Genomic DNA, 23,913 nt, shown 5'->3' with positions numbered 1-23,913 from the left:
TCCCTTGGAGTCCAGCTCAATTGTTTGTTTTCACTGCCAGAAATAATTGCCTTTTCGTTTCCTCGGATAATCTATTCTAATTTCTTGCAAATGAAGGCTGATGCCTTTTCGCAAAGACAGCAGTTCCCATATTTTAGAAAATCCCTCCTTAAACTTGGACAATCCTGTGAGAGACACCTTGATTTCTACAAAAGAAAGGAGGATCAAGTTAACTTGATAGTAAACTCTTGATCATTCTTAGCCTAGCAAAATAGCAAAAAAAAAATGACCATATTTTCTGTTTTGGCTTACTTATTTTTTACAAAATGTCAGAAAGTGTTAATAGTTGTGCAGAGGACTATACCTTATTTAACTTGATTAACAAGAAAACACTCTCTACTATCGGCTTTGTCTTCCAAACTCTTAAGAGTTGTCACTGATGAATCTTTCCTGACTTTCCCGCTTCGCATTTTTGCAAAATGATCACCGGCTCAGGCGTTTTGTGCGTGTTTTTATGTCACGTACGCCACATTGAAGCTTCCAACCTAAAACTTGCCAGTGGACTGGGATCAACAAGGCTTTTATAGAGTTAACGTTGCAAGGGTAAAAGGCTTTAGCTTAGCTTACCTGCATGTGATACATTTTGAAACTTCTCGATTTAACATCAAAAGTTTTGCACGAGTTCTCCTTCTTTTCTTCAGAAGTTTTCCCGTCCATCTTGAAAATTACCCAGAAAGCATTTCGAGGACAATAGGCTGAGCGAGAGGGCCCTGGGAAGACACGAGTTACCAGTATCTTCTGGGTAATTTCAAAGATGGCGAACGAAGTTGGCTATCGATGCAAAATATTGTACCTTTAGCAATCCTTTATTCAGTTAAGGGCTAAGTGTAACAAGTCTTCTGAATCATGCATGGGTTATGGTTGCCAGTCTGAATACAATGTAGGCCATACAGGATGTCACGTTGAACCAATGTACAGATCTTCTATTACGAGGTAAATATTTATAAGAATTATTTATAAGAAATATGGACTGCAATCAGTATGTGGACTATTTAAAGGATTCTCGATTATGGCTACATCCTAGCCTTTCATTGATGATTGTCAGCTGGAATCCTCATTAAGCTTCATCAGATTATAAGATGATACGTAAGCTACTACTCTTCATATGTCATAAACAGCTTGGATGCATTATATTTGCAAAGTAATTAAACTTTCCATTACAAGTAAACTTTTTTTGTAAATCATTAGCCAGCTTAAAACTAAAAATTTGATATTCTGGTGTTATGTTTTTGTATTTCACTCTAAATTCGAGATTTCTTATTTAAGCCAAAAATTAGAAACAAATCATAGGAGAATATTTTTTTCTTCAATTGAGAGATTCAAAGCAATCTTGAAATTAGAGTGTTTCTTTATCTTGCGTAGAAGTGTAAGACTAAAACTTAAACTATTTTGTGAAAACGTTTTCGTGGATTCACTGTTAGTGCTTTTAGTTAATGTCACTTACTTTGTGGACCAAAACACAAACAGTGAATGTGGGATTTGTTAGACCCTGTGACCCCATGCCTCTGGAATTTCTGCCATGCTTAGCATTGAAGCCTTTTCATTAGGCAACGAGTTAGTGCATGTTCAGGCTGTTCCTGGTAGTTCCATTGACAGTCCAGTTGTGACTCCAAGGCATGACAATGTTAAGTAAGAAAAAACCTCATCGAATCTTTAGTGGTGAAATACCCTTACCACAGAGGCTATTGGAAATTCCAGAAGGATGGGATTGGTCAATTACATATTTTTTTAAAGGTAAAAACCCTGTTTTCCTTAAAAATCACTATCTGTTAAACTTTTGAAATTTGTGTTCTTTGGCGTCTTCCCTTTATGGAGTAATTGTGAAATTACACTGAGAGTAGTATGAGATATTAAAATTGGTATCCACTTGGCAGTGGCGAGATTGGGCGAGTTTGTGCGAGATAATGCGAGTTTAGGCGAGTTAAGGCGAGATAAGGAAATTTGAACATAATCTCAAGTTGCGAGTTAAGGCGAGTTAAGGTCCCAGAGTAGGCCTTCGTGAAGGACTTCAAAGAACTCAAGTGCTGACCCGGTATCATGAGCCTCATAAGAAAGAAGGTGGGCGGGTTTACCATAAGAAATCGTGAAAACCAAGTCTAAATGTGTTAGTATTAACGCTTTAAACCCTAAGATCAAAATTTGAATTCTCATTTGTTGCCGCTATTCATTTCCTACAGAAGAAGTGGGGAGAAGTTGGTAAAGTATGAAGCAAATTCATTTTGTGTGTTCATGTCCGTAATTCTCATGACCACTCTGTTTAAAAAACGCATTGATATTACAGGGAGAAATTTGATGCTGATCACTCTTAGGGCTTAAAGGGTTAAGCTTCTGGAGTTATTAGGGCTTAAAGGGTTAAGCTTCTGGAGTTAATTCTAAAAGTGGCGTGAAAGCCGGCAAGAAGTATTTTCTTTTGGCACTGTTCATTTTACTAAACAGGGTTCTTTCAACGTTATGAGGTGGTGAAACCAAAGGCTGAACTCCGAGGTGGAGTGGGGTGGGGAGGGGGCGAGGAGGCACTTCCTGGATAGGCTAATGGGTATGTGTGAGTAGCCTGCGGACCGCAGACGTATTTCCGGTCGTCGCCTCTCTCTCTCCGTTATTTTTCGGAGGGAGAGAAGCGACGATCGGAAATACGTCTGCCGTTCGCAGGTTAATGTGTGAGGGGCCTAAAACGACTAGCTAGTGACGATGATTGTCGTGGGTATTGGCCTTACGTTCAGGTTGAAGAGTTTGCTCATATAAATGGATGGGAAGCTTGTCCTGATGAAGAACCTTCAACAGAAAAACCTTCAAGTAAAACCTCCTCACGTGTCTCCACACCAGTAACAGAGATTGTCGACAGCAAAAAGGTTGAACAGGAGCCAGTTAAAAAGGAAGAAAAAGAGGCAACACCTGAGAAGAAGGAAGACGAACAACAGAAATCTGAACCAATGAAAACTGACAAAGACGAAGGAGGTACGGATCAATTGACTGACAGGCTATTTTCTCGGTGGGAGTACTCCTTATAATGGCCTGATTTAGCAACAGAAAGGGAACGTCAGTTGAGGACGGCGCGCGCAGATCGAACAACTGGCTTGACCAATGACAGAGCGGCAAATTGGGCACTGGAAGTCGAGATTAGTCCTTTCTGCGAGCTTTCCCGTCGTCAAATGACTTTCCCGCTCTGTTGCCTAATCAGCCTAATGGCCTATACAAGCAGGCTCCACCCGAAAGGGATACCTTTTTCAGGCTTCAGTTATAAGAAAGGGTAGGGATTTTACTTGTTGAAGTATATGAAAGGTTAGGGAAATTTTTCATTTCGGTCTGTGAAAGAAGTTGCGGTATTTACCGTAATGTGATCATGTTGTAAAACTTCCAACATGTTTTTAACTGAAAGGGAGTAATTGAAGTTCATTCGGTGTTTAGTTTGAATCTAACTTGTTCTTTTACAGCTGGCATCATTTGTGTCGAGTAACGTATCGCCTCCATGTTTCTCAGTGACTTACCGTTAATTATTAACTGAGAAAGACCTAAGATTATTAGACACTATATTAACATTAATAAAGGGATTTTTCTCTCTTCATTGAAGAAACGATTATCTTTCGCAAAATAGTATAGTGCAACAGCATTTTTGACGGAAATATTCTTTCCATGGGGTACCCAACCAAGTAGGAAAAAGACGGAAGTTCCGGGGGCAGGAATGTCAAGCACTCCAGGGTGGATGGGCGTTCTAAAGCAAAAACTACACTATCAACGCCAATACACTACATCCACTGGTTGGCTAATCGGTTATGCAAAATATTTTAATGAATGAGTTAATGGTATGAGAACGTGTAATTTTATAGAACCCCTCGTGTCCCGTTTGCAGCTAAAGAGAAGGCTAATGAGGAAGATAATGATAGTGCTAAACAGGAAAAAGGTGAGGAAGCTAAACCTGCTGTAGATAGTGAAGAAAACAAGAAGGAAGTCAGCGATGGACACAAAGAGGATGACAGCATCAAAGGTGAGTTAGGAGAAGTTATTAGGGAGTTTGGTCATGTTTTTGAGCGAAGCACGTCAACCGGAGTGGTCTTTTTTTGCAGTTTTCGACAATGATTTTGCCAAAATTTTTAGACAAATAGTCTCTATGATAGTAAAGACACTTAGAAATACAAATTTCGCAGCATCAAGTTGCTTTAAAATGAAAAAGACTTCACTTCCGGTTAACGTGCGTCGCTCAAAAACGCCTTTGTTTAAGCTCTCTATTGTCCCTTATAAGTACGTTGGAAGAATCTTCCTTACTGCTTCTCTACTATCAGGCCGGATTCACGAAGCCATCAGTTAAGATATTTTCATCGCTCTAAGCCCTTTGCAGCGGGTCATTCACGTGGTACAAAACCGCCATGCTGTAGATCAAGGCCAGATGCACTGGAACAAGACAACAATTGACAATGGTCCCAGTGCGTCCCTTTTGTACCACGTGACTGACCAGCTACAAAGGACTTGATGATCATTGTTGTGGATCTAGCGTTAATACAAATCTTAACTCATAAGGTCTTTCTGAATGCAGACCCAAGTGCTTAACTTTGTCCTCCAGATTAGTGACCCTAGTCATTCGGTGATTGTACCCATCCATGGACGACTTGTGGACGTAAAATTCTATTCCACGAATATGCTGCAAAACTAATCAATCCGGAAAATGTCCCCCTTCCTCACGAAATTCTTACTTTGGCACAGGACCGCAAAGGTCGACTGTTGGCACCACTGGGAACCCCCATCCACAACATCAAGAAACCCCGTATTTTGTTTTAACTTTTACTTACTGTTAGCAGATCCAAAGACTGATACAGACACCAAAATGGATGTTGATTTTCCTAGTGAAAAAGAGGATCCTGAGAATACATACTCTTGGGCTAGTTTATATCCATGTATAATTATACTGATATAATTATATTTTTTAATATTTTAATCAGTTTATAATGATTAGTCCGTTTTAAACTATTTTTAATGTATGTTCTTAGGTTTTTTTAGTGGTTTTTTTTTCAGAAAATATTTTCTTAAAAAATTTTCCCAAAATTACGATGTCTTAAGGTTTTTCTTAATATTTGTATATACATAATTCACTTTTTATCCTGTTTTGTATTTTTTAGTTTGTCGAGCGTTTTTAACATGAGCCTCTGGCTCGGAAGATTGTGTAAACACTTCCCACGTCATCGACATTAAATAAATTAAAAAAAAAAAAAAAAAGGTCAATGAAGGCAAAGAAAATAACGACAATAAATCTGACGAAACAGAGCCAATGGATGTTCAAGAAACTGGAGAAAAGTCTTGTGAAGATGGCAAGGATGGTGAACAAAAGAAGCCAATGTTTGAAGCGGAGGAGAAAGAGGATGATAAAACTGTTGACACAGCTGATAAGAAAAATGATAATTCAGGAAAAGGAGAAGAAAAAGAGGAAAAGGACACGACTAAGGAAACAGAGAGTTGTGAGAGTGAAAGTGTAGAGCAAGGTGACGTGGTTGATAAAAAGGAAAATGAAGGAAAAAAGGAAGTTGAGTCAGTTGAAAATTCTTCTGATGAGGCTGACGGTAAGAGGGATTCTGATCAAACAGAAAAAGCACCAGAAGAGAAAAGCGGAGAGAGCGAGAAAAAAGAAGAAGAGTTAGAAACCGATAAAACTAATGATAAACCTTCAGAGAAAATAGAATCTGATCTAAAGGAGGGCAAACCGACTGGAGATGCCTTAGAATCAGATAAAAAGGCAACTGACAATACAGCAGAAAAGACCGAATCGCCTGCAAAAACAGAGCAGGCCCCTATTAAAACTGATCCGGTAGCAGTCCCTAAACAGGAGAAATCTACTGAGAAATCGGCTGGACTGAGTAAGCCTGCAAGTGCAGCTAATGAACAGCAGCGGTTCATGTTTAGCATTGCCGATGGTGGATTTACTGAATTGCATACTCTGTGGGAAGTGGAAGAGAAAAGGAAATGCGATGATATCTGGTGGAGATGCCATGATTACTGGCTTCTAGCTGGAGTTGTCATGTATCCTGAACACAGTTATTGAAGTAGTTACTGTATTATTCCCTTTATTCCTTCCCATCCCATTTTGTGGTCTATGTTATGTATTGGGTATCCAGATTTAAAATTTTTGTCGAGGGTAACTAAATGGCATTTCATCATTGATATCAAAGCGTTTGTCCGCTACTTGCTGTTCGAGGTGTTTTCACGTATACAGCAAACGGCAAACGTCAGATTCAAGTTAAGCATTTCTCAAAATAGAAAATGAGCAGATAAAAACAGCTCAAAGATAGTTCTTATGGATGAAAAATTGCGCGAAACACTAATTTATGTGTAGAAATAATTAGCAGTAAACCAAAAGTAAAGGGGAAACTTGGTCACATGGTACAAATTCGCGTAAACGTGATGCTTTTAACCTCTCTACTTATGGATCTCTGTGGAGGGGGTGGAAGGATAGAAGAGAGGCACTTCTTAGAAATTTTCATTCCGCGGTATTTTAAGTATCCTGTACCCGTTCCTTCCCCTTGACTTGAAGTGTGTGATCGGTCAGGGTTTAAAAAAATCAGCTCTTTCCCTTGCCAAACCCTGGACCCGAAATAGCCGGGCCCCAGTTGTTCAAACGTTGGACAGCGCTATCCACCGGATGAATCAATATTTAGCGGAAAAGTATTAGGGGAGCCAAATGCGTCAGCCAGTGGATAGAGATTTATCCAGCTGAGTGGATGGCACTATCCATCTTTTGAACAACTGGCGTCTGATTGAAGGGTATGCGCTATTTGGACTTTTTGTTTTGTAATTTCTTGTTTGTTTACCCTCAAAGCACTAGTAGGAGTTCTTAAGAACTCGTTAAAACGTTTCCGTGCGTTCCAAATCGAATTACAACTTGGAAGTGTTGGTTTTTAAGGAGAGGAGAAAACCGGAGCACCCGGAGAAAAACCTCTCGGAGCAATGGAGAGAACCAACAACGAACTCAACCCACATATGACGTTGACGCCAGGATTCAAACCTGGGCCACATTAGTGGCACTCGAGTGCTCTAACCACTGCGCGTGCGCCAGCGTTGTTCCTCAGTTGACAATACCCGGTCGTCACTTGTTTCCATCCGCCAAACTGACATTTTCCTCTCAGTGGCTCTCACAAGACGTTTCACTTTTCTTACATGAAATTTCTCTGTCTCTTGAAATTTCTGTTCAAAAAAGTGTAAGTCTCTTCAATTTTAAGGGAAAAAAAACATTCAAGATGGCACGAGTAGGATTCGATCTCGGAACATCGGCTCTGCAGTGCATCACTTTAATCCCTACACCACCAAGGACTTGATGACAATGAATGGTTTGTTTTGAATATATATAGCAACAACCCTAACCCTAACCCTAACTCTAATCCTTACTTTGTGTACGAATCATTAATCTGTCAACGTCAGTTTGGCGGATGGAAATGAGTGTTGACCACAATACCCTACGTTCGATATAAACTCCAATGCTTTCTGGTTTGGTTTTCTTTGTGGTCAGGTCTCCTTTGGGAATTACCAGACAATAAAATCGTAAACATTTTGCAGTTTTTTTTTTCCGAAAGCGTCTTAGTCATATTAGAATTCTGATATATCGAACGTTGGCTTTTCAATAGAAGGTGCAGTTTATAGAGTAGAGCGAAAAACAAAAAATTGCTGAAAAAAATCCAACGGAGACAAAGTCATTTTATCTAAAACTACAACCATCCGAACTGCGACTTAAAATTTTAATTGTTTTATAATAGAATGTTGTATAAAATTTCTCTACTTTTGTGAGATTGCGAAAATTGGTGAGAATAGGGTATTTTGTTTCTCCTTGACATTATCTCTCTTTCAGTCACGGTTATGGCAGGTGGCAGGATATCGCTAATGATCGCAAGTTTGTTTTGGTCAATGATCCGTTCAAAAATGGTAAGAGTTATCAAAACTCGCGTGCCTTTAATAATAAGTGGTAAGGTGCAGGGCTGTCATTAAGAGCCGGGAACCGGGGACTCCCCCCGGCTGTTGTGAACGCGGTCCCCGGCTAGTCGCGTAGGTAAATAGGAGAAAAACAGAACCAAAAGAAATCCCTAGCTGTTTGATTCCTTGCCTACTACTTATTGTATTTATCCTGCAACTTGAAATCTTAGTGACATCCCTGAAGGTGTACTAGTAATAGTTAAGGAATGGACTTGCAGCAAGTCGACTGCGTGAGTGCCGAAGGCGTGAGCGAAGCAAGCGAACGAGAGCGGCGAAGTTGCGAGACTAGCCACGTAAGTTTAGAAACAAGTCGACTGCGCGAGGGGACGCGCGAGCATCGTACGTTGAGAAAGTCTAAGGTAATTTCAATTTAGACCACGCTAACATTACCACTCAAACGGGAACTTATCAACCTAGTTCACACTTCTTTTGCATATCTTATACCTTGGTTTGTTTCTATTTCAGTCTCTCTGAAATACAAGAACCGCTTTATTGCGCGACGCTTTAAGGTTTGTTCTGCTGATATTGTTCCCAGTTTTGTGTTTAGACATCAAATAGGTTTTCATCTTAAGTTTCTTTGGGTTTCAGGGATAAATGGCCAATGACTGTGTGATATTAAGTATCTGTACCTTATTAACAAAGATTGCTTTGACAATTGGTCATAGGCAATTAAGTATTGATCACTCAGGCATACGAAACTCACTGCAACGATTTACTTGAGGTACCGCCAAACAATAGCTTCCTAATGCCTAATGCCCAAAGCAACCTTTCTTGAGTCAGCGATATCCCCAAATTCTCAGTCTTAAGTCTGAGTTTTAAAACATCAAATTTAGCCCCCTTCCAGTGGCATTGCTTCATTGTTTCCCCCTGTACATCTTTTTTATGCTAATTCAAGCACTGTGGTATAGTTATAATTGAAACTAGAAATTCAGTTAAGAAATTAGAAACCTGAATTAAGCTCTTAGACTGGTTCGACAGAGGAAGACAGTGCGTACACTAAGTAACACTGTCACAGTTCACAACAACTTTATTGACGTTATTGTAGCGCACTAGTGTGCTTTTCTTGTGTTGGCATAGTTCACGCCTTGTGTTGGTTTGAGCATCTCGCAATTGATCTCCGTGAATGGCACCCTTGTGAATTATCTGCTGTTTTGTTTTAAGTTGTTAGAACAAGCGCTTGTAATAGAAGAACAGCTGAGACGAGCCGATACCATGAAACTCAGGCAAGATGCCAACCACCCTGCCATGGCTTTAAATGCAAGGTAAATATCAAATCAATCTGCAGGAACGGTGTTTTGGCGCCTTTTTTGAGAACTGAGATACGATGTGCAGTCATTTTTTGTCTTTGTTCGGTAGATTTGCGGAACTGGAGTGCTTAGCGGAAAGTCACCAGCATCTGTCCAAGGAGTCGTTAGCAGGAAACAAACCTGCCAATGCTGTACTTCATAAAGGTAATCTTTCACACAGAACGTTTAGTAGCTTATGGCTTCAATAGCCGGTGAATAGGCTGTCTATAAGGGGAAGGTGAAAAAAATGGGGACCATTAGAGGTACTTCTTGCTAAACACGTTAAAGCGTTTGTACCTATTCATCACAATTAAAGTAGCGTCGTTCGAACTATAAGCCTGTGAATATTGTCGCCTTTCATCGCTCCCCTCTTTTGGACGTTTTGTGAGAAAAACTAAAAAATGTTACGCCTGGTTTTAAACCTTTCTTGTGAAAATGAATTTTATCTGCCTTTCGCTCGTGGTGATAAAAACGTTATTGAACATAGTGACCCTGTTGTATGATTAAAAGACAAAAAATCGCTATATCACCAGTCCTCAATTGTTCAAAAGCTGTATAGGGACCTATGGCGCTATCGACAGGATAAATCGCTAACCAGTAGATACGTATTAGGGAAACCGATTGTGATATCCTCTGGACAGTGATTTATCCAGTGGATAAGTTGCCATCTTCTTAACTTCTAGGATGTAACAGACGCACATTTATCGTTCTTGTTTATGTTTGCAGTACTTAATCAGCTGGAGGAGTTGCTATCAGACATGAAGTCGGACGTCAACCGTCTTCCTTTGACAGTAGTCCGAATGCCTTCCGTCACTGCTCGGCTTAACATGTCGGAGAGAGGAATCCTCAGCCGTCTAACGAAACGTTGCGAGGGACCACCACCCAATGTCATCATACCTGGAAACACCATCCAGCCCCCTCCCGTTCCAGGAATGGGTTCAGTTGCTATCCAGCCAAAGGTCCAGTCCTTAGTGTTGGGCGGTGGCACTATCATGCCCCCTGTACAAATCAGAGCTGGACCCCTTCACTACACTACAAGCTCTGTGTACCGCGCTCCACCCGTGACAGGCAGCAATGCAACCATCACAGTCCAGCCACCTCCACCAACTACTCTATTGCTTTCGGCCTCCACTGCCACGTCAAGTCAGGCCAAGCCCTGGTTCGTGCAGAATATACCTAAACCAGGCTCTCCTATGATCAGTTATCACGTGAACTCACCCACCCCCACACAGTACGTCACTACTCTTCCTACCAAGCCCGCTGTGACTGCGGCATCCGCTGTACCACAAACAGCGTCGGCTGCTGCCAGCTCTGGAGGCGTTCTTACTCCGGTCATCAATAGCGTTTACAGTTTGATCACTGGCCAAACCGGAACCGAGTCTCCCCGCAGCGGTACACCCCCCGTTATCCAAGGCGGAATTGGTAAAATTTTGAGCAAGTCTACCACAGCTCTGGTGGAAAATCAGATCACTTCCATAATACGTAGCAAGGCTTCAGCAATGGGTCTTATTAAGCCAGATACCTCGTCTGGCCACAGTTCCCCCTCGGAAACGCAAGCAGCTTCGCCAGGACAAGGTCAAACTACTCCCCAGGCCCCTCAGGAGGAACCCAGCCAGTCACATACTGTGAAAACTGGGGATACCACTAAGGACAAAGATCCTGATGTGATTTGTTTGGACTAATTTAAATGCTGTCCTAAGAAAACCGAAACTCTTGCTTGACTGGTTCTAGTTATAGTTCCTGTTAAAAACGTGCTGCATGACACGTGACTATCGTAGAACCGAACATTTTTAGGCACCTTTAAAGTGCGCTGTAAAGGCTTATTACTGTCCCGTCAACCAAGTCAAAATTATCCAAATAATCGGTCATTTGTACATTTATAAAATATTTTATTGCTGTTGGTTTGAATATTCGATGTGAACTAAGTCTTTTTGTCTTTTCGTCTGTGGGAGAGAGGGGCTGGGATGAAATTGTAAAGTTGATGTAACTTATGTGGAGTTCAGCTAATATATGAGCAACAAATAAACACCCACTTTTTAGAAAAGAAATGTCTTTGCTCTCGAGTTCTCTCATTTGCCAAGAGCAAGTGTATCCGTAATTTTTTTGTTGAATCAGAAATTTCGTTCAAAAAAGCGGAATACTGTTTCTGTCTTAGTTCATACACATTCTATTTTATTACTGTTTTTCGCGTTGTGAACGTCTCGATAAACCCTGAACAGAAAGATGTAATTTTTTTTTTCATAGTATGACAATACATAACTCAAAGTTAACTATTTTTTGTGTCTCAAGGGAATTGGCGTCTGTCCCCATCCAGTCCTCTTGGAAAACTGTGCAATCACCGCTGATTTTTTGCAATCTGGCAGGAGTTAAACTACTATGGCAGCCAAAACGTCTTTTTTAAGAGCGAGTCTCTTGTAAGAACGGACCAGTGATTTTAGATCAAAAAAATTAATCTCTTTAATATTCTAAGATTTTATTTTTCGGTGATTACAAAATGCATTTCGACGAACAACCAATGAGCCGCAAAATTAAACAAAATGGCCATGAAGTGAGCCTAGGTTGCACAGATAAAGCCTTAAAAAAATCTAGTTTAAGGTAAGCCGAGTTTATTTCTACATCTATGCCTATATTTAATATTTTGACAGCTATACAAAGTGATTCACTCGTTCGTAACAAGTACAGTATCAAAACATGCATTAAATTTAATATGCAGCGAGCTTGGGTTAATAGTGCCAGTTGGATTATACAAGAAAAACGGCGTTCGGCCTAAACTTCTACGGAGGCTGTCACATGCAGCCCGCTTAACAAGTAAGTTAACATTTTGCTCATTTAACTCTAATCTAAATATTGCCATAAACAAATAAATGAAGGTGTTAAATTGTATCATATTTGTAACCCTCTTAACCGTCTGTTTTCTGACTCGACCCCAGTTGCCACTAAGACCCTGTTTACATGGAGTGGGGGACCCCGGTCTAGTGGGGTAAGTTTCTTTTGTTTTGTGTCCTCCAGAGCGTGAAAACAAAAGAAACTTACCCCACTAGACCGGGGTCCCCCACTCCATGTAAACAGGCCCTTAGTCTCCTATGGAGCGTTTTCACACGACGTCACGGCGGCCATACAATGAAATGGTGGCCATGTTGGTGGTCCAAACAAATCCTGTGGGAGTTGAACTCTTTTCTTATGTAAACACTTTCTTTTGTTCCGTCGTTGTCGCTTGAAGGGAAGCAACCATCCCATGGTCCTCTTCGTACCCGATGCCGTAATAGTCTCCCGCAACCGTTCCTTGGCCCCTTCCAAATAATAAGAGACGACTGGGGACGAGTAAGGTCTGTTTGGTCGACTCGTGTTAAGGCACCCCAGGGCCACGCCCATTGAGCTAAAACACGCTCCGTTCTACTTCAACTTTCAACTTTCAACTTTATTTAAATTTGAAAATATAGCAAAAGATACATTGGGACTGGCCTGCAGTTAGCGAGGCTATTCGAGGCAGGCCAGGCTTCATAATTTACAACAAACTAGACAAATACAAAGAAATTAGGCGTTATATAAGTATATACATTTTACATTAAATAGATACGTTCTACTTAAATGCAAGGACAATAATTAAAGTGAAATTTTAAAAATAAAATAAAATTAAAATAAAGGACAATAGAATTACTTTTTCATTTTCACGATGATCGTATCCACATCAATATAGGAGTCTTCAGTTTCAAGGAAATCGAGTAGCATTTCTTTTAGTGATCTTTTAAAAGCTTTTTTCGGTCTTTCTTTAAGAATTTGAGGTATCCCATTCCAAATTTTGACCCCAACACGCGAAAAAGCATTTCGTTTGACATTGAGTCGAGATTCTTTAGTATAAAAATGTTCAGAGGTTGAGGCACGTGTGTTGTAAGTATGAACACTAGAAATTCGAGAGAAGAGTTTCGAAATATTAACCGGAGCAGTGTTTTTATTTACATCATACATAAGACTACAAACGGATTCATAATATAGAGACTGTAAAGGTAGAATTTTTGCATTGACAAAAAAAGGTATTGCGTGGTCGTTTGAAATTTGATAATAATGAAATTGGCCTATAATTAGAAGTGTCGGTCTCGTCGTCAGCTTTGAAGATAGGTATAATTTTAGATATTTTAAGTTTTTGGGGGTAAGCCCCAAGAGAGACAGATGTATTGAGAATATCTGAAAGAACTGGAGATATGACTTCGCTTGAGTATTTAAGAAGTTGAGTAGGACAGGAGTATAAGCCATGCGATTTGCTGTTTGGTATAGATAAAATTTGAAATTGAATTTCGGATGGAGTTACAGGTCTGAAGAAAAACGAAACTTCTGGCGAACCGGAATTTCTTAGGTAGTCTATGAAGGGACGCTCTGCCGGTGGTAGTTTGCTTGCTAAGATGTTGCCAACATTTGAAAAATGTTTATTTAAGATATTAGGTATACGCGAGGAATCATTAGTAAGTTTATTGTTGTTATCTGGGTCTTTTAATTTACTAACAGATTTACCCTTTCTTTTGCAGCGATTTAATAATTCATTTATGCCTTGCCATGTTTTTTTCATATTACTTAAATTGTTTTTAAAAAAGGCGCAGTAATAGTGTTTCTTACTCAGACGTATAAGGCTGCAAATTTTATTTCGATAATATTTATACTTTTCCTGATCGCCAATTTGGTACAGTCTGTTTTTTTCTTTGATTGACTTTCTTCTACCTTTTGTAATCCAAGGCTTAGAAAATTGTTTAATCCGACGTCGAGAAAGGGTTTTAATCGGTGCATGTTTATTTATAATTTTATTAAAATTTCTATAGAAAGTTGAAAATAGCTCGTCTACATTATTTGCGTGCGTTTTAATGATGCAACTCCAGTCGATCGTAGCAAGGTCGCTGTTAAGATTATCGGGATTGAAATGCGAAAGATCGCGTTTTTTAATTTGCTTCCGTTTAATCTTATCTCTTGTTGATGTCAAAATACAAAACTGCGAAAAATGATCGCTGACATCAGTAATAAGATTACCGCTGATTAGCACCTGCTCAGGATTGTTTACAAAAATGTTATCGATTAAGTTTGCAGAATTTTTGTGAACACGTGTTGGTTTGTCAATAGTTGGAAGGAGATAACAACTTTGAAGAGCCAGTAAGAAGTCGCGACTGTTCTCCAAAGTGGCGCCCACCCTCCGTCGGTAAATCTTGCAAATAAGCAGTCTATCCCTAACAAACGCTTGGCCCTCCTACTACCCCTCACTTTGCCATATGTTAAGGATTTCCATCCTTTGTTAATTCAATCGTCTCAGTATCTTTTCAGGAAGTGTCGATTGTGTGGGCGCGCAATCTTAATGAGCGCGCGCTCACAAGTTAAAATAAACAAAATAACTGAAGTTAAATAGCCATGTTGCGCAGTTTACCACCCACGTTCAAACCTGTTAACAACCTGATTTGTTGCAAGACAGGTTTGATGTGGGTGGCAAAAGGCGCAACGTCGGTATTCAACTTGTTGTACAGCAATGTTGCAAGACAAGTTGCACGTTTTTTGTTGCCCGTTTTTACGCACCTTTACTTATTTAATTGACGTGTGCATTTAGTTCGTTATTGGACGCATTGCATTTGCTTTGGGTTGTTTTCCTACTCATACACATTGTTGGTAATTGTGCTCAAAATTGTGGGTGGCTCCTCCTAAAATGTTCTACAATGATTGGTATGCAGGATTTAATGGAGACGAACCCAATTGTGGAATTGCACACATTTTGGCATTTTACTAAAGAACAGTTACGACTTATAGATATTTCAAGTAACAACAATTTGCCGTCTGCCCTCTTAGAATTTTCTTCCTCCCGTTTAGTTAATAACACATATAACCCTTAAAGCCCCAATATTCAAATTCAAATTCTCTGTACCGATCTCAATACGTTTTCTTAAAAAATTAGTTGTGATAATTTGATACAAGATCGACGCATTTTCCATCTAGTGGTCATGGAGTTAATTCTCACGATCATTTCTTTCCATTCTGTTTTGATATTGTTAGAAGAAACTTGATGTTGATCTCTTTTGGGACTTAAAGGGTGGAATCTTACAGATTTTGAGAGATGTTCAGGATTACAAGAAGTTGAGTTGAACGCGGTTTATTTGCTTCCTTACAGCTCGTAGAACTCTACTAGTTGAGTCTTCAGATGAGATGCTTAAGTGAATCAAGTTTAGCTTACAAAGCGGTTGTATTTATACTGAACAATAAAGTTAATTAGTTTTTAGCAAGAAAATATAGTATTCACATGCAGAAAGTAGGTGTTAAGGCAAAGCCGATTTACACGGCACGATTTTTGCTTACGACTATCGTGCGCGACTAGCATATACGTTATGACTTCACGACAGATCGTGTTGTGTTAATGCACACGACATTTGTACGACACATGTGGATGTCATAAGTGAAAATTGCGCACGTGTGGATGGTCAAAAATGATGACGTATACTAGTCGCGCACGATATTCGAAAGCAAAAATCGTACCGTCTAAATCGGCCTTTAGGAGGTGGTAGACCTGATACAACAAAAGAAACCAAAATTTAGTTGAATTCAGCTGCGCGTGGAAAAAATTAGAAATATCTCTATAACCAAATTCCTATACAAGAAACTAAAACAATGGTTTGAAAGAAACCTAATTTTCCTAAGATTCTGTCGAAACAAAGTCTAGTTTGAAAATATCTCGATAACCAAATTCCTATACAAGAAACTAAAACAATGGTTTGAAAGAAACCTAATTTTCCTAAGATTCTGTTGAAACCAAGTCTAGTTTAAAAATTAGGAAAGTAAGTGAAATTTAGCTGAAAATGGCCCAACTGAGAACAAAGAACTCAAAAGGTGTTGGGTCACGTGGCACTAAGCTACATTTAATGAGGTATGCAAGGCTGATTATTATTTCAGTTTGGAAGCAGAAGTGAGAACTAATTTCAGTTTTAGCTAGTTTTAAGCAAACGAACTTCGTTTAGCAAATTTCCTCTTTTTCCTTTCCACAGCTGAAAACACCTACTAAGCAAAGTAATTATTTCTATCTAACGAACTCGTTTTTGTGTTTTAATTTTTGAAACAAGCTTCAAGAGGTGTTTCTTAAAGTTAATTAAAACTTAACTATCAAGGTCAGCGTACAAGCCAAATTTGAGCAAATATTAAACCAAACCGGCCGTTCAACTACTGTTTTTATAATAACTTGAAACACAAACACCAAAAATGAATAAAAGGTCGGTGCAAAACTCCATGTCTAGGAATTCCGATCTTTTGGCTGCAGTGCTTGCAGCGGGAAGTGGACAAAAGCATGCCATATTAGAGGCACGTATGTTGTGATCTTGACAAAGAGTAATGGTATCATGTAAATACATTTCTTAACCGACCTGAAAAGTACGACTAAGGAGGTTTATATATGTGGATTATATAGGCTATTCCAACACCAAGAATATATATATATGGCTAAAATATGATATGTGAGAGGAGAACCGACAAGAAAGTTTGATCGTTTGTTAGTTTGTTTTGCGGTATAAATTCATAGCTAATTTCGCAACAAAAGGTACGATGTTTTTAACCGCAGAATCTGGCTTCTAGCAGGATCTAGCAGTAACTTTCTTTCTCCCTTGTCAGTACTTTCCTCAATAGTAAATACAGCGAGCGCAATATTATTTTAAACAAGCAAAGCCGAAATAAAAGATAAATACTGAATTAAATGTAAGTTGAGCTACGATGAAAAGGCGACAGCAAAAGGCCTCCGAACGTATGTCCCCTTGGACTTCACGGTGTCACGTAACTTGCTCATATTCAATCTGTTGTTTTAAAATTGATAAGCTCGGTTTGCTTTGACTATTGCCTTGAAGTAGCTAATGGTTTTATGAGTAAATATGTTTGTATTTTTTTGTGGTTTTCATTTGTAAATTTTTGTATTTTGTTTTTTAAACCCCTCAAATTTTAACTTGAGTAAATATGGCCAATAAATTAGCAGCTTAGTACTAATAATAACTGGGGTAAAGAATAAAATTCCTGATAAATAGTTGATGGAATTGACGATAGCCTCAAAGCAATCTAAAACATGACAAAAACACGAGCAAAGCGGCTTATATTGATTTGAATCTACATTAGGACCCCGGTTTAACTCGAAATTGGATGACTCGAACTAAGTCCCATTTCCCTAGGATTTGATCCTACTTTTCAGCCACGTTTACTCGGATAACTCGAATTCCCCGCTAACTCCAGAACTAAATTTCGTTTCCCTTGATCCGAATTTCCTTCGTTAACTCGAATTCTGGTTCATAGAACTCACCATGAATGCCATCCTATTAGCTTTTCCTTGTCTTGTAAACTGAGGAACAACCCCTAAAACTAACACTACAGCGATTTGTTTTTTACTGCTTCTTAATAAGGGCAACGAACACGTCATGTATTTGACACTCGTTTCCCGGTATTCATCATGAGAACGCATAATCGTGTTAAAATTTCTGATGAGATAAGTTAAATGTGCCCTCTGCTATATACTATTAAAAGTGCTGAAATATCAATAAACTATCACTATTACCATGGGAATTGAAGATACAATCGACCCTGATGACTCGAACGCCCGCTAACTCGAACTGTTTTTAACCTCGGGAGATCAGGCCCGATTTTAGCAGTTCTCATACAACCTCTCCTACGTAGTCGCGCTAAAATTCGTTTCGCCTTACCCGCCGGAATGTTATTTAGAAAGAGAAACGAAAATAGAGCCGGGCCTCAGGTTAACTGTTTTTAGTCTCCCTTCTCAAGAGTTCGAGGTACCGAGGTTCTACTGTACAGGTGAATCCTTGTTGACATTTTTTGCCTCATTAGCATAGGCTCATCGGATGAAGCTAATAACATTTCTGAATATTGAAACACCATAACAATTTCAATTATCTCTGAAAATTTGAACCCGATATACCAGATAATTTCAAAGAAACTCTCTTTAAAAAAGCCCAAAATTAACAAAGAATGTATGAGCTCATCAAGTAATTTTGCAGTTTTTAACTGCTGCTATTTTCTTTCTTACTGATTGCAAGGAGCTGAAACTTGCACAAACTCTTTAAATTTACTGCGCTATTTTAATTTTTGAACCTAATTGGTATATACGGCTGCATCTTCTTTCATCTTCTATGGGTTAACTTGATGTTAATGAGCTAAAATGTAAACATGACGACACAATGAATCCACCTTTTCAGTCCCCACACAAAAAACCTTTCACTAAACTATACGTTTAGTCTTCGACATAAAAAGTGCGAAAAATGGCTTAATTAACTGAAGGTGTTTACAAAGACGTTTCGTATGTTATTTTTGGAACTTCATGAACTGAAATTTTGGTAAAGATGGATTCTTTCCCGCTTACTCGAGTCTTGGTTTGTTTTTCGCTCTTGTTTCCAGGTGTTTCCTCACGATCAGAATTCTTTTCACCCGTCAGGGGTTGATCCTCTCCCAAACTAAAGTTCATAGCACCAGTATCTTGGAACGAGGATGAAATTGACGGCATGTTCACTTTTCCTGTTTGCAGTTGGTTCTTAAAAACATTCCTTCCAGCAAATCCACGTACTTCTCCTTGCAGGTCATTCAGAGGCAGCAGCAAGGCCAGACAGCAAGAGAAAGACCATTTGGGATTCTTGAGCCATTCTTTTATAAAGCGATAGATGTATAAAATATACTGAACTGCAAAGAAACAATAGTCATAGTTACGTATATTTAGGACTGTCTGAAGTCACCTCTCTCTTTCAAGAACACCTTTTTAAAACGTACGCGTTGACTTGACGTTTTATTAGGCGGAGTCCTCTATTGTACTGTCTTAACACTTCTCCATGAATATGTTAGCTCTAATGTCAAGTCTTGTTGATAACTTACTCTGACTGACTTACGTAGCAGTACTCACATACATACGCAATTACCTACTTACTTACTAACATACTTTTAATTAATACTTATAACAATTACAGTTAGAATGGCAGTTGAAGCTTAACCGATTTACATCGTGAACTACATTTTGGCCGAAAACCAAAAGCAAGCACGGAGCTGTTGTGGCATCGCCCTACTTGTGATTGGGGAGCTTAAGCAACGACGACTAGTCGTCGACGACGGCAGTGACAACGTCGCTAAAAAATTGATTTGCGTCCTTTCAACGTCCTTTTTTTGACGTTGTTGTTTTCGTCGTCTTGGTCGCTTAGACTTCCTGTTCACGTTCCAATTTGAATTGTAAATATCATCCCCGAAGAACAATTCATGATATGCAAATGAGTTTATATAATAGGAAATACTGGTACATTTTGTCCTATTCACTTCACTTTGCTGACACGAAGGGCGATTGGCGACTCAGTGAGTAAGTCGGGTTCCAGATTACCTTCATTTAATTCAGTCTATCTTGGGCTTGTCCCAGGTAAGATTGATTCCCCATACCTTACTATAATTAGTAACAATACCCAGGGTTGAATATTATACTATTGAAGGGTAAATTAATAACCGAAGTAGTTTTAGACTTAACTTACCCACGAGAAGACCGATTACCAAAGAATTTGCTCCAAACACCAGTACCTTGAACATGACGTTATCCACATATGGATCGATTGAGGCTGGAATGTTCTCGCTGTTTATCTTACTCACAGCTCCTATTCCCAAGTTTACAAAGGTCACAGCAAGAGATATCAGCATTAGTCTGTTCTCGAATGGATCCACAATGGGGCTGACATAGGCAAAAAACATTCCATAGAGTCCTGACATGACGCAAGCCAGTCCGACATATGCCCTGCTTTCACCACCAACCAGGATCAGACCTGACGTGAGGACCACCTTCCGTACTGTGTCTACCAGTTCCCAGTACCACGAGCGCGGATGGTAGTTTTCGAAAAGGAATCGCAAGCCTGTGGTGACTTCACTGCTTTTCACTTTGATATCAGGATTTTGGAGCTCGTCTTCCATTTCATTCTGACTTGTAACGGTCAATCGCGCTTTCCAGAGAGCTACAAGTGATGCTGTGGGAAGAAGTAGTATGTAAGCGACTGCAACGTAGGCAACGATGACTGATCGACTGTAGTTTGTACTCTCACAGTCGATACTGTAGTCAGTTTTAAGAAACTTTTGACAGTGGGTTTTCGTTTTGTCCGAACAAAGCAGACGGCAAGTTGGGGGAAGCACGCTAGCTGTTTTGGAGCAGGTACTGAGATATGTCACGTACAGGAAGAAAAACAGGTTTCTCAAGATCAGCTCTTTCGTTTGAGAAGATTTCCTTAACTTTTCTTCTTTGGAGGAAGCACTCCGTTCGAGGAGAAGCTTTCGTAAGTAATAAATGAGAATCGCAACGATGATGGCTGTGGCATTCATTGCAAGGATTGCAAACAAGCTCTTAAAAGCATTGACCTTTAATTCAGGGAAGATGCAGTGAAGAGGGGCAATCTGAAATACATTAAGCTGTATCATCTCCGAATATTTTCCAATGACAGAAAGAGAATCTGGCCATTTGACGTACGAAAATGTCTGTAACAGTCCATCAGTGACTTGGTAAAAGCCAATGACAATTTTCAGCCTTCCAAGTATCATATCCACTATGGATCTTCCTTTTTTCTCATTCTCTTGCTTCTTTTTACTTGACCATAGGATAACTAAAATAATGACCAGGATAACTGCCATCACGATAGACAGTTGTCCGATCATCCATTTCTTCGTTGGGCACTTTTTGCACGTTTGAAACTGTTTATAGTAGCCATCACTACAAATTTCACACAGCGGTCCTTGATAGACGTCAGCGCAAGAAGAATTGAAACCGCCATAGCAAGCCTCTGGTTGTGGACATTTGTGCGGCGTAGGAACAGTGTATGGGAACTCGATGAGGGAAGCGTTAGTTGAAGAAGAATTCCTTGAATCCAAGAGATTACGTGTAAATGATTCATAAAATTGTTTGTGGGTCTGATTCTCCCATTTCCACCAGTAACCCTTCTTCAGCATAACATGATCATCCACACATTGTAATCCTTCTTCACTGCATTGTGTGCAGCCTTCAAAAAGATGGGTACGATGAAATCCTTTCAGACAGCTGCAAGCTCTAAACCCAGCAAATGTGGAAGTATCTGTACCTACAAAAAGCAAAAGTCTGTTAGTTGAATTATATGTATTGAAATCACGAAAATACATTTTTTCCATTTTTAAAAAACACATAAATAAAGTTTGAAAGCTTGCAGGTTTTGGCAGTTGAAGGCTTCATTGTCAAATGTGTTTAAATACAACAAAGCTACTTCATAAGAAAGTTTCACCGCCTTGAATTACAAGGACAGCATAGCCATGCCGAACAAACAAACAAAACATAGGCAAAACCCTGAGGATATGGGTAAATAAATTCTCAGTTCAAAACCGACGTCAAGCTTTTCTATCTAGCCTGAGAAAACAGCCTACATTTGGCGACGCTACCACTGGTTTCCCCGCCAGGTGAAGTCTGAGAAACGAGCGCAGAAATTCCATAGTGATGACGAGTCACTACCCAGATCTGGGTAGAGACTCTGATTGGTTGAATCAAATTTCCCACGGGGCAAGACCAATCAGAAGCACTACCCAGAGCTGGGTAGTGACGCATCATCAGTATGGAGTTTCTGTGCTCGTTCCTCAGACGTCATTTGGCGGGGAAACCAGTGGTAGCGTCGCCAAATGTCGGCTGCTTTCTCAGGCTATTTTCTATCTTACCCGACAATAGTCCTTATGCATGTCTACTTCAGACGAGTAAATTTAACCACCAAAGCTCGTTTTGAAATTTTAAAAGTTATAGAATTTTGCATAAATGAATTCCAATGGGAGTAGAGTTGAAAAGAATACTCAAGCTCATTAAGTGAAAATGAGAAGTTTGCTTAGAAACGAGGCTTGGTGGTGAAATTTGCTCGTCTGACGTAATCAAGCTTAAGTGCTATTGCAAAAGCAGAGAATCTCGTTCAGTCTTCACCTTTATTTTCTGACCAGTTTTATCTGAACTTCACAGACGTCATCAGATACTTTGAACAAGCTAACAGGGATAACGCAGTTTCTGTACACTTTTCACATTCCATCTTCTAACTAGGTCGTGAGTTCGATTCTCACCTGGAGCTCGAAAAATTTTTCTGAGCTTTCTGGTGTTTGATTCTCCTTCTTCTTTAATTATAAATTACAATCAAACCAGGTCAAGCGTACCACCATAGATTCTAATGATGAACTCATTATATACAACTTATTAACCGAGAGTGAGGTCATTATGGGTAAATCCCCGTAATGACCGAACGGACGAAGTTAACAAGTGGCCATTTAGCGCTCTAAATATATAACACCGCAAGTAATTAAGCCTGCGATCAATGAAGACCAATAACTCGTCAGTGCATAGCTTAAAAAAAAAACAAATCACCTCAATGGGTTGTAAGCTTGAGCCCGCGATACAGACATGTCACACTGGTCAACGGATACCTTTTTTTAACAGGTAGGTACGTGGTGTAAGCATCATATAGTGGTTCCCCGTTAGTTAATATATGGCATAACTTTACATAGCCCTACATAGCCATACACAGCCCTACATAGCCATACATACCCATACATAGCCCTACATAGCCATACATAGCCCTACATACCCATACATAGCCCTACATAGCCCTACATAGCCATACATAGCCCTACACAGCCCTACATAGCCCTACACAGCCCTACATAGCCCTACATAGCCCTACATAGCCCTACATAGCCATACATAGCCCTACATAGCCCTACACAGCCCTACATAGCCCTACACAGCCCTACATAGCCCTACACAGCCCTACATAGCCATACATAGCCCTACATAGCCCTACACAGCCCTACATAGCCCTACACAGCCCTACATAGCCCTACACAGCCCTACATAGCCCTACATAGCCCTACACAGCCCTACATAGCCCTACATAGCCATACATACCCATACATAGCCCTACATAGCCCTAAATACCCATACATAGCCCTACATAACCATACATAGCCCTACATAGCCCTACACAGCCCTACATAGCCATACATAGCCCTACATAGCCATACATAGCTATACATAGCCCTACACAGCCCTACATAGCCATACATAGCCCTACATAGCCATACATAGCCCTACATAGCCATACACAGCCCTACACAGTTTTAAGAAAATACGTTTTATGCGATTTTTCGTTTGGTGCACGCTTTTAGGTAAACACCCTTTATTGTGACAGTTTCAGTAGCGAATATAACGTGGACAAGAAAAGCATTTGTCTTCTTTAAAGAATCCACTAAGGAAGAGATTTGGAGGTCCAAATATCTCCTAAACCGCTGCGAAAGTTGGACTTCGTTTAAATAACAGAGCCAATGTGTCCAAGTTTCCAGGGTCGTGTATGATAATAAAAGATTGCACTTGGCTGTTTGGCTGTAAATGAGTTGATGAGTACAGCTGTTTAGGTCTGCACAGACAATAGGTATGTTAAAGTGCCAAAACTTCCACCAAATCAGTTATAAAATATAAATTTAATACGTCCCAAGCTTAACTAGCTCCTGAACAGGTAAATTCTGTTTGTGGTTTCAGAACTGTACAACCGCAGGTCTTTGTATTTTCCTTATGCAATCGTTATCACTTGTACTATGACATAAGAGAACATATAATGTTACACGTTTGGAAAAAGAACTATTA

The 23,913-nt window shown here is 39.7% G+C and overlaps 3 protein-coding genes across 3 annotated transcripts in view; 2 read left to right on the top strand and 1 right to left on the bottom strand.

Annotated features, from left to right (window-relative positions):
- Positions 1–2,035: 2,035 nt before the first annotated feature.
- On the top strand, positions 2,036–5,185 carry LOC140947594 (uncharacterized). Its single transcript, XM_073396746.1, has 4 exons — positions 2,036–2,097; positions 2,760–2,994; positions 3,887–4,021; positions 5,148–5,185. Exons 1-4 carry the CDS (start codon positions 2,077–2,079, stop codon positions 5,168–5,170), a joined length of 414 nt encoding a protein of 137 aa, XP_073252847.1. The 5' UTR covers positions 2,036–2,076; the 3' UTR covers positions 5,171–5,185.
- Positions 5,186–8,445: 3,260 nt separating this feature from the next.
- Positions 8,446–11,307, top strand: LOC140947586 (uncharacterized). Its single transcript, XM_073396736.1, has 4 exons — positions 8,446–8,492; positions 9,145–9,245; positions 9,340–9,434; positions 9,996–11,307. Exons 2-4 carry the CDS (start codon positions 9,196–9,198, stop codon positions 10,949–10,951), a joined length of 1,101 nt encoding a protein of 366 aa, XP_073252837.1. The 5' UTR covers positions 8,446–8,492; positions 9,145–9,195; the 3' UTR covers positions 10,952–11,307.
- Positions 11,308–18,552: 7,245 nt separating this feature from the next.
- LOC140927146 (uncharacterized) overlaps positions 18,553–23,913 on the bottom strand; it is a 29,623-nt gene continuing 24,262 nt past the window's right edge. Inside the window, exons 4-5 of the mRNA XM_073376800.1 lie at positions 19,772–21,352; positions 18,553–18,944 (exon numbers count right to left, since the gene is read on the bottom strand). Of these exons, the coding sequence (XP_073232901.1) occupies positions 18,553–18,944; positions 19,772–21,352 (1,973 nt within the window). The remainder of the gene's footprint in view (positions 18,945–19,771; positions 21,353–23,913) is intronic.

The sequence above is a fragment of the Porites lutea genome, chromosome 1 (genome assembly GCF_958299795.1).
Source record: "Porites lutea chromosome 1, jaPorLute2.1, whole genome shotgun sequence".
Lineage (NCBI taxonomy): Eukaryota > Metazoa > Cnidaria > Anthozoa > Scleractinia > Poritidae > Porites > Porites lutea.
This window is presented reverse-complemented; position numbering and strand designations above follow the sequence as displayed.

What these genes read in the sequence shown, in the direction of transcription:
- LOC140947586 (XM_073396736.1), top strand. Translation starts at nt 9,196, where the DNA reads ATGAAACTCAGGCAAGATGCCAACCACCCTGCCATGGCTTTAAATGCA. An exon ending in GCCATGGCTTTAAATGCAAG is followed by an intron (nt 9,246 to 9,339) that starts GTAAATATCAAA and finishes TTTGTTCGGTAG; the next exon opens with ATTTGCGGAACTGGAGTGCT. An exon ending in CAATGCTGTACTTCATAAAG is followed by an intron (nt 9,435 to 9,995) that starts GTAATCTTTCAC and finishes TTATGTTTGCAG; the next exon opens with TACTTAATCAGCTGGAGGAG.
- LOC140947594 (XM_073396746.1), top strand. Translation starts at nt 2,077, where the DNA reads ATGAGCCTCATAAGAAAGAAG. An exon ending in TGAGCCTCATAAGAAAGAAG is followed by an intron (nt 2,098 to 2,759) that starts GTGGGCGGGTTT and finishes CCTTACGTTCAG; the next exon opens with GTTGAAGAGTTTGCTCATAT. An exon ending in AGAGGATGACAGCATCAAAG is followed by an intron (nt 4,022 to 5,147) that starts GTGAGTTAGGAG and finishes TGTATTTTTTAG; the next exon opens with TTTGTCGAGCGTTTTTAACA.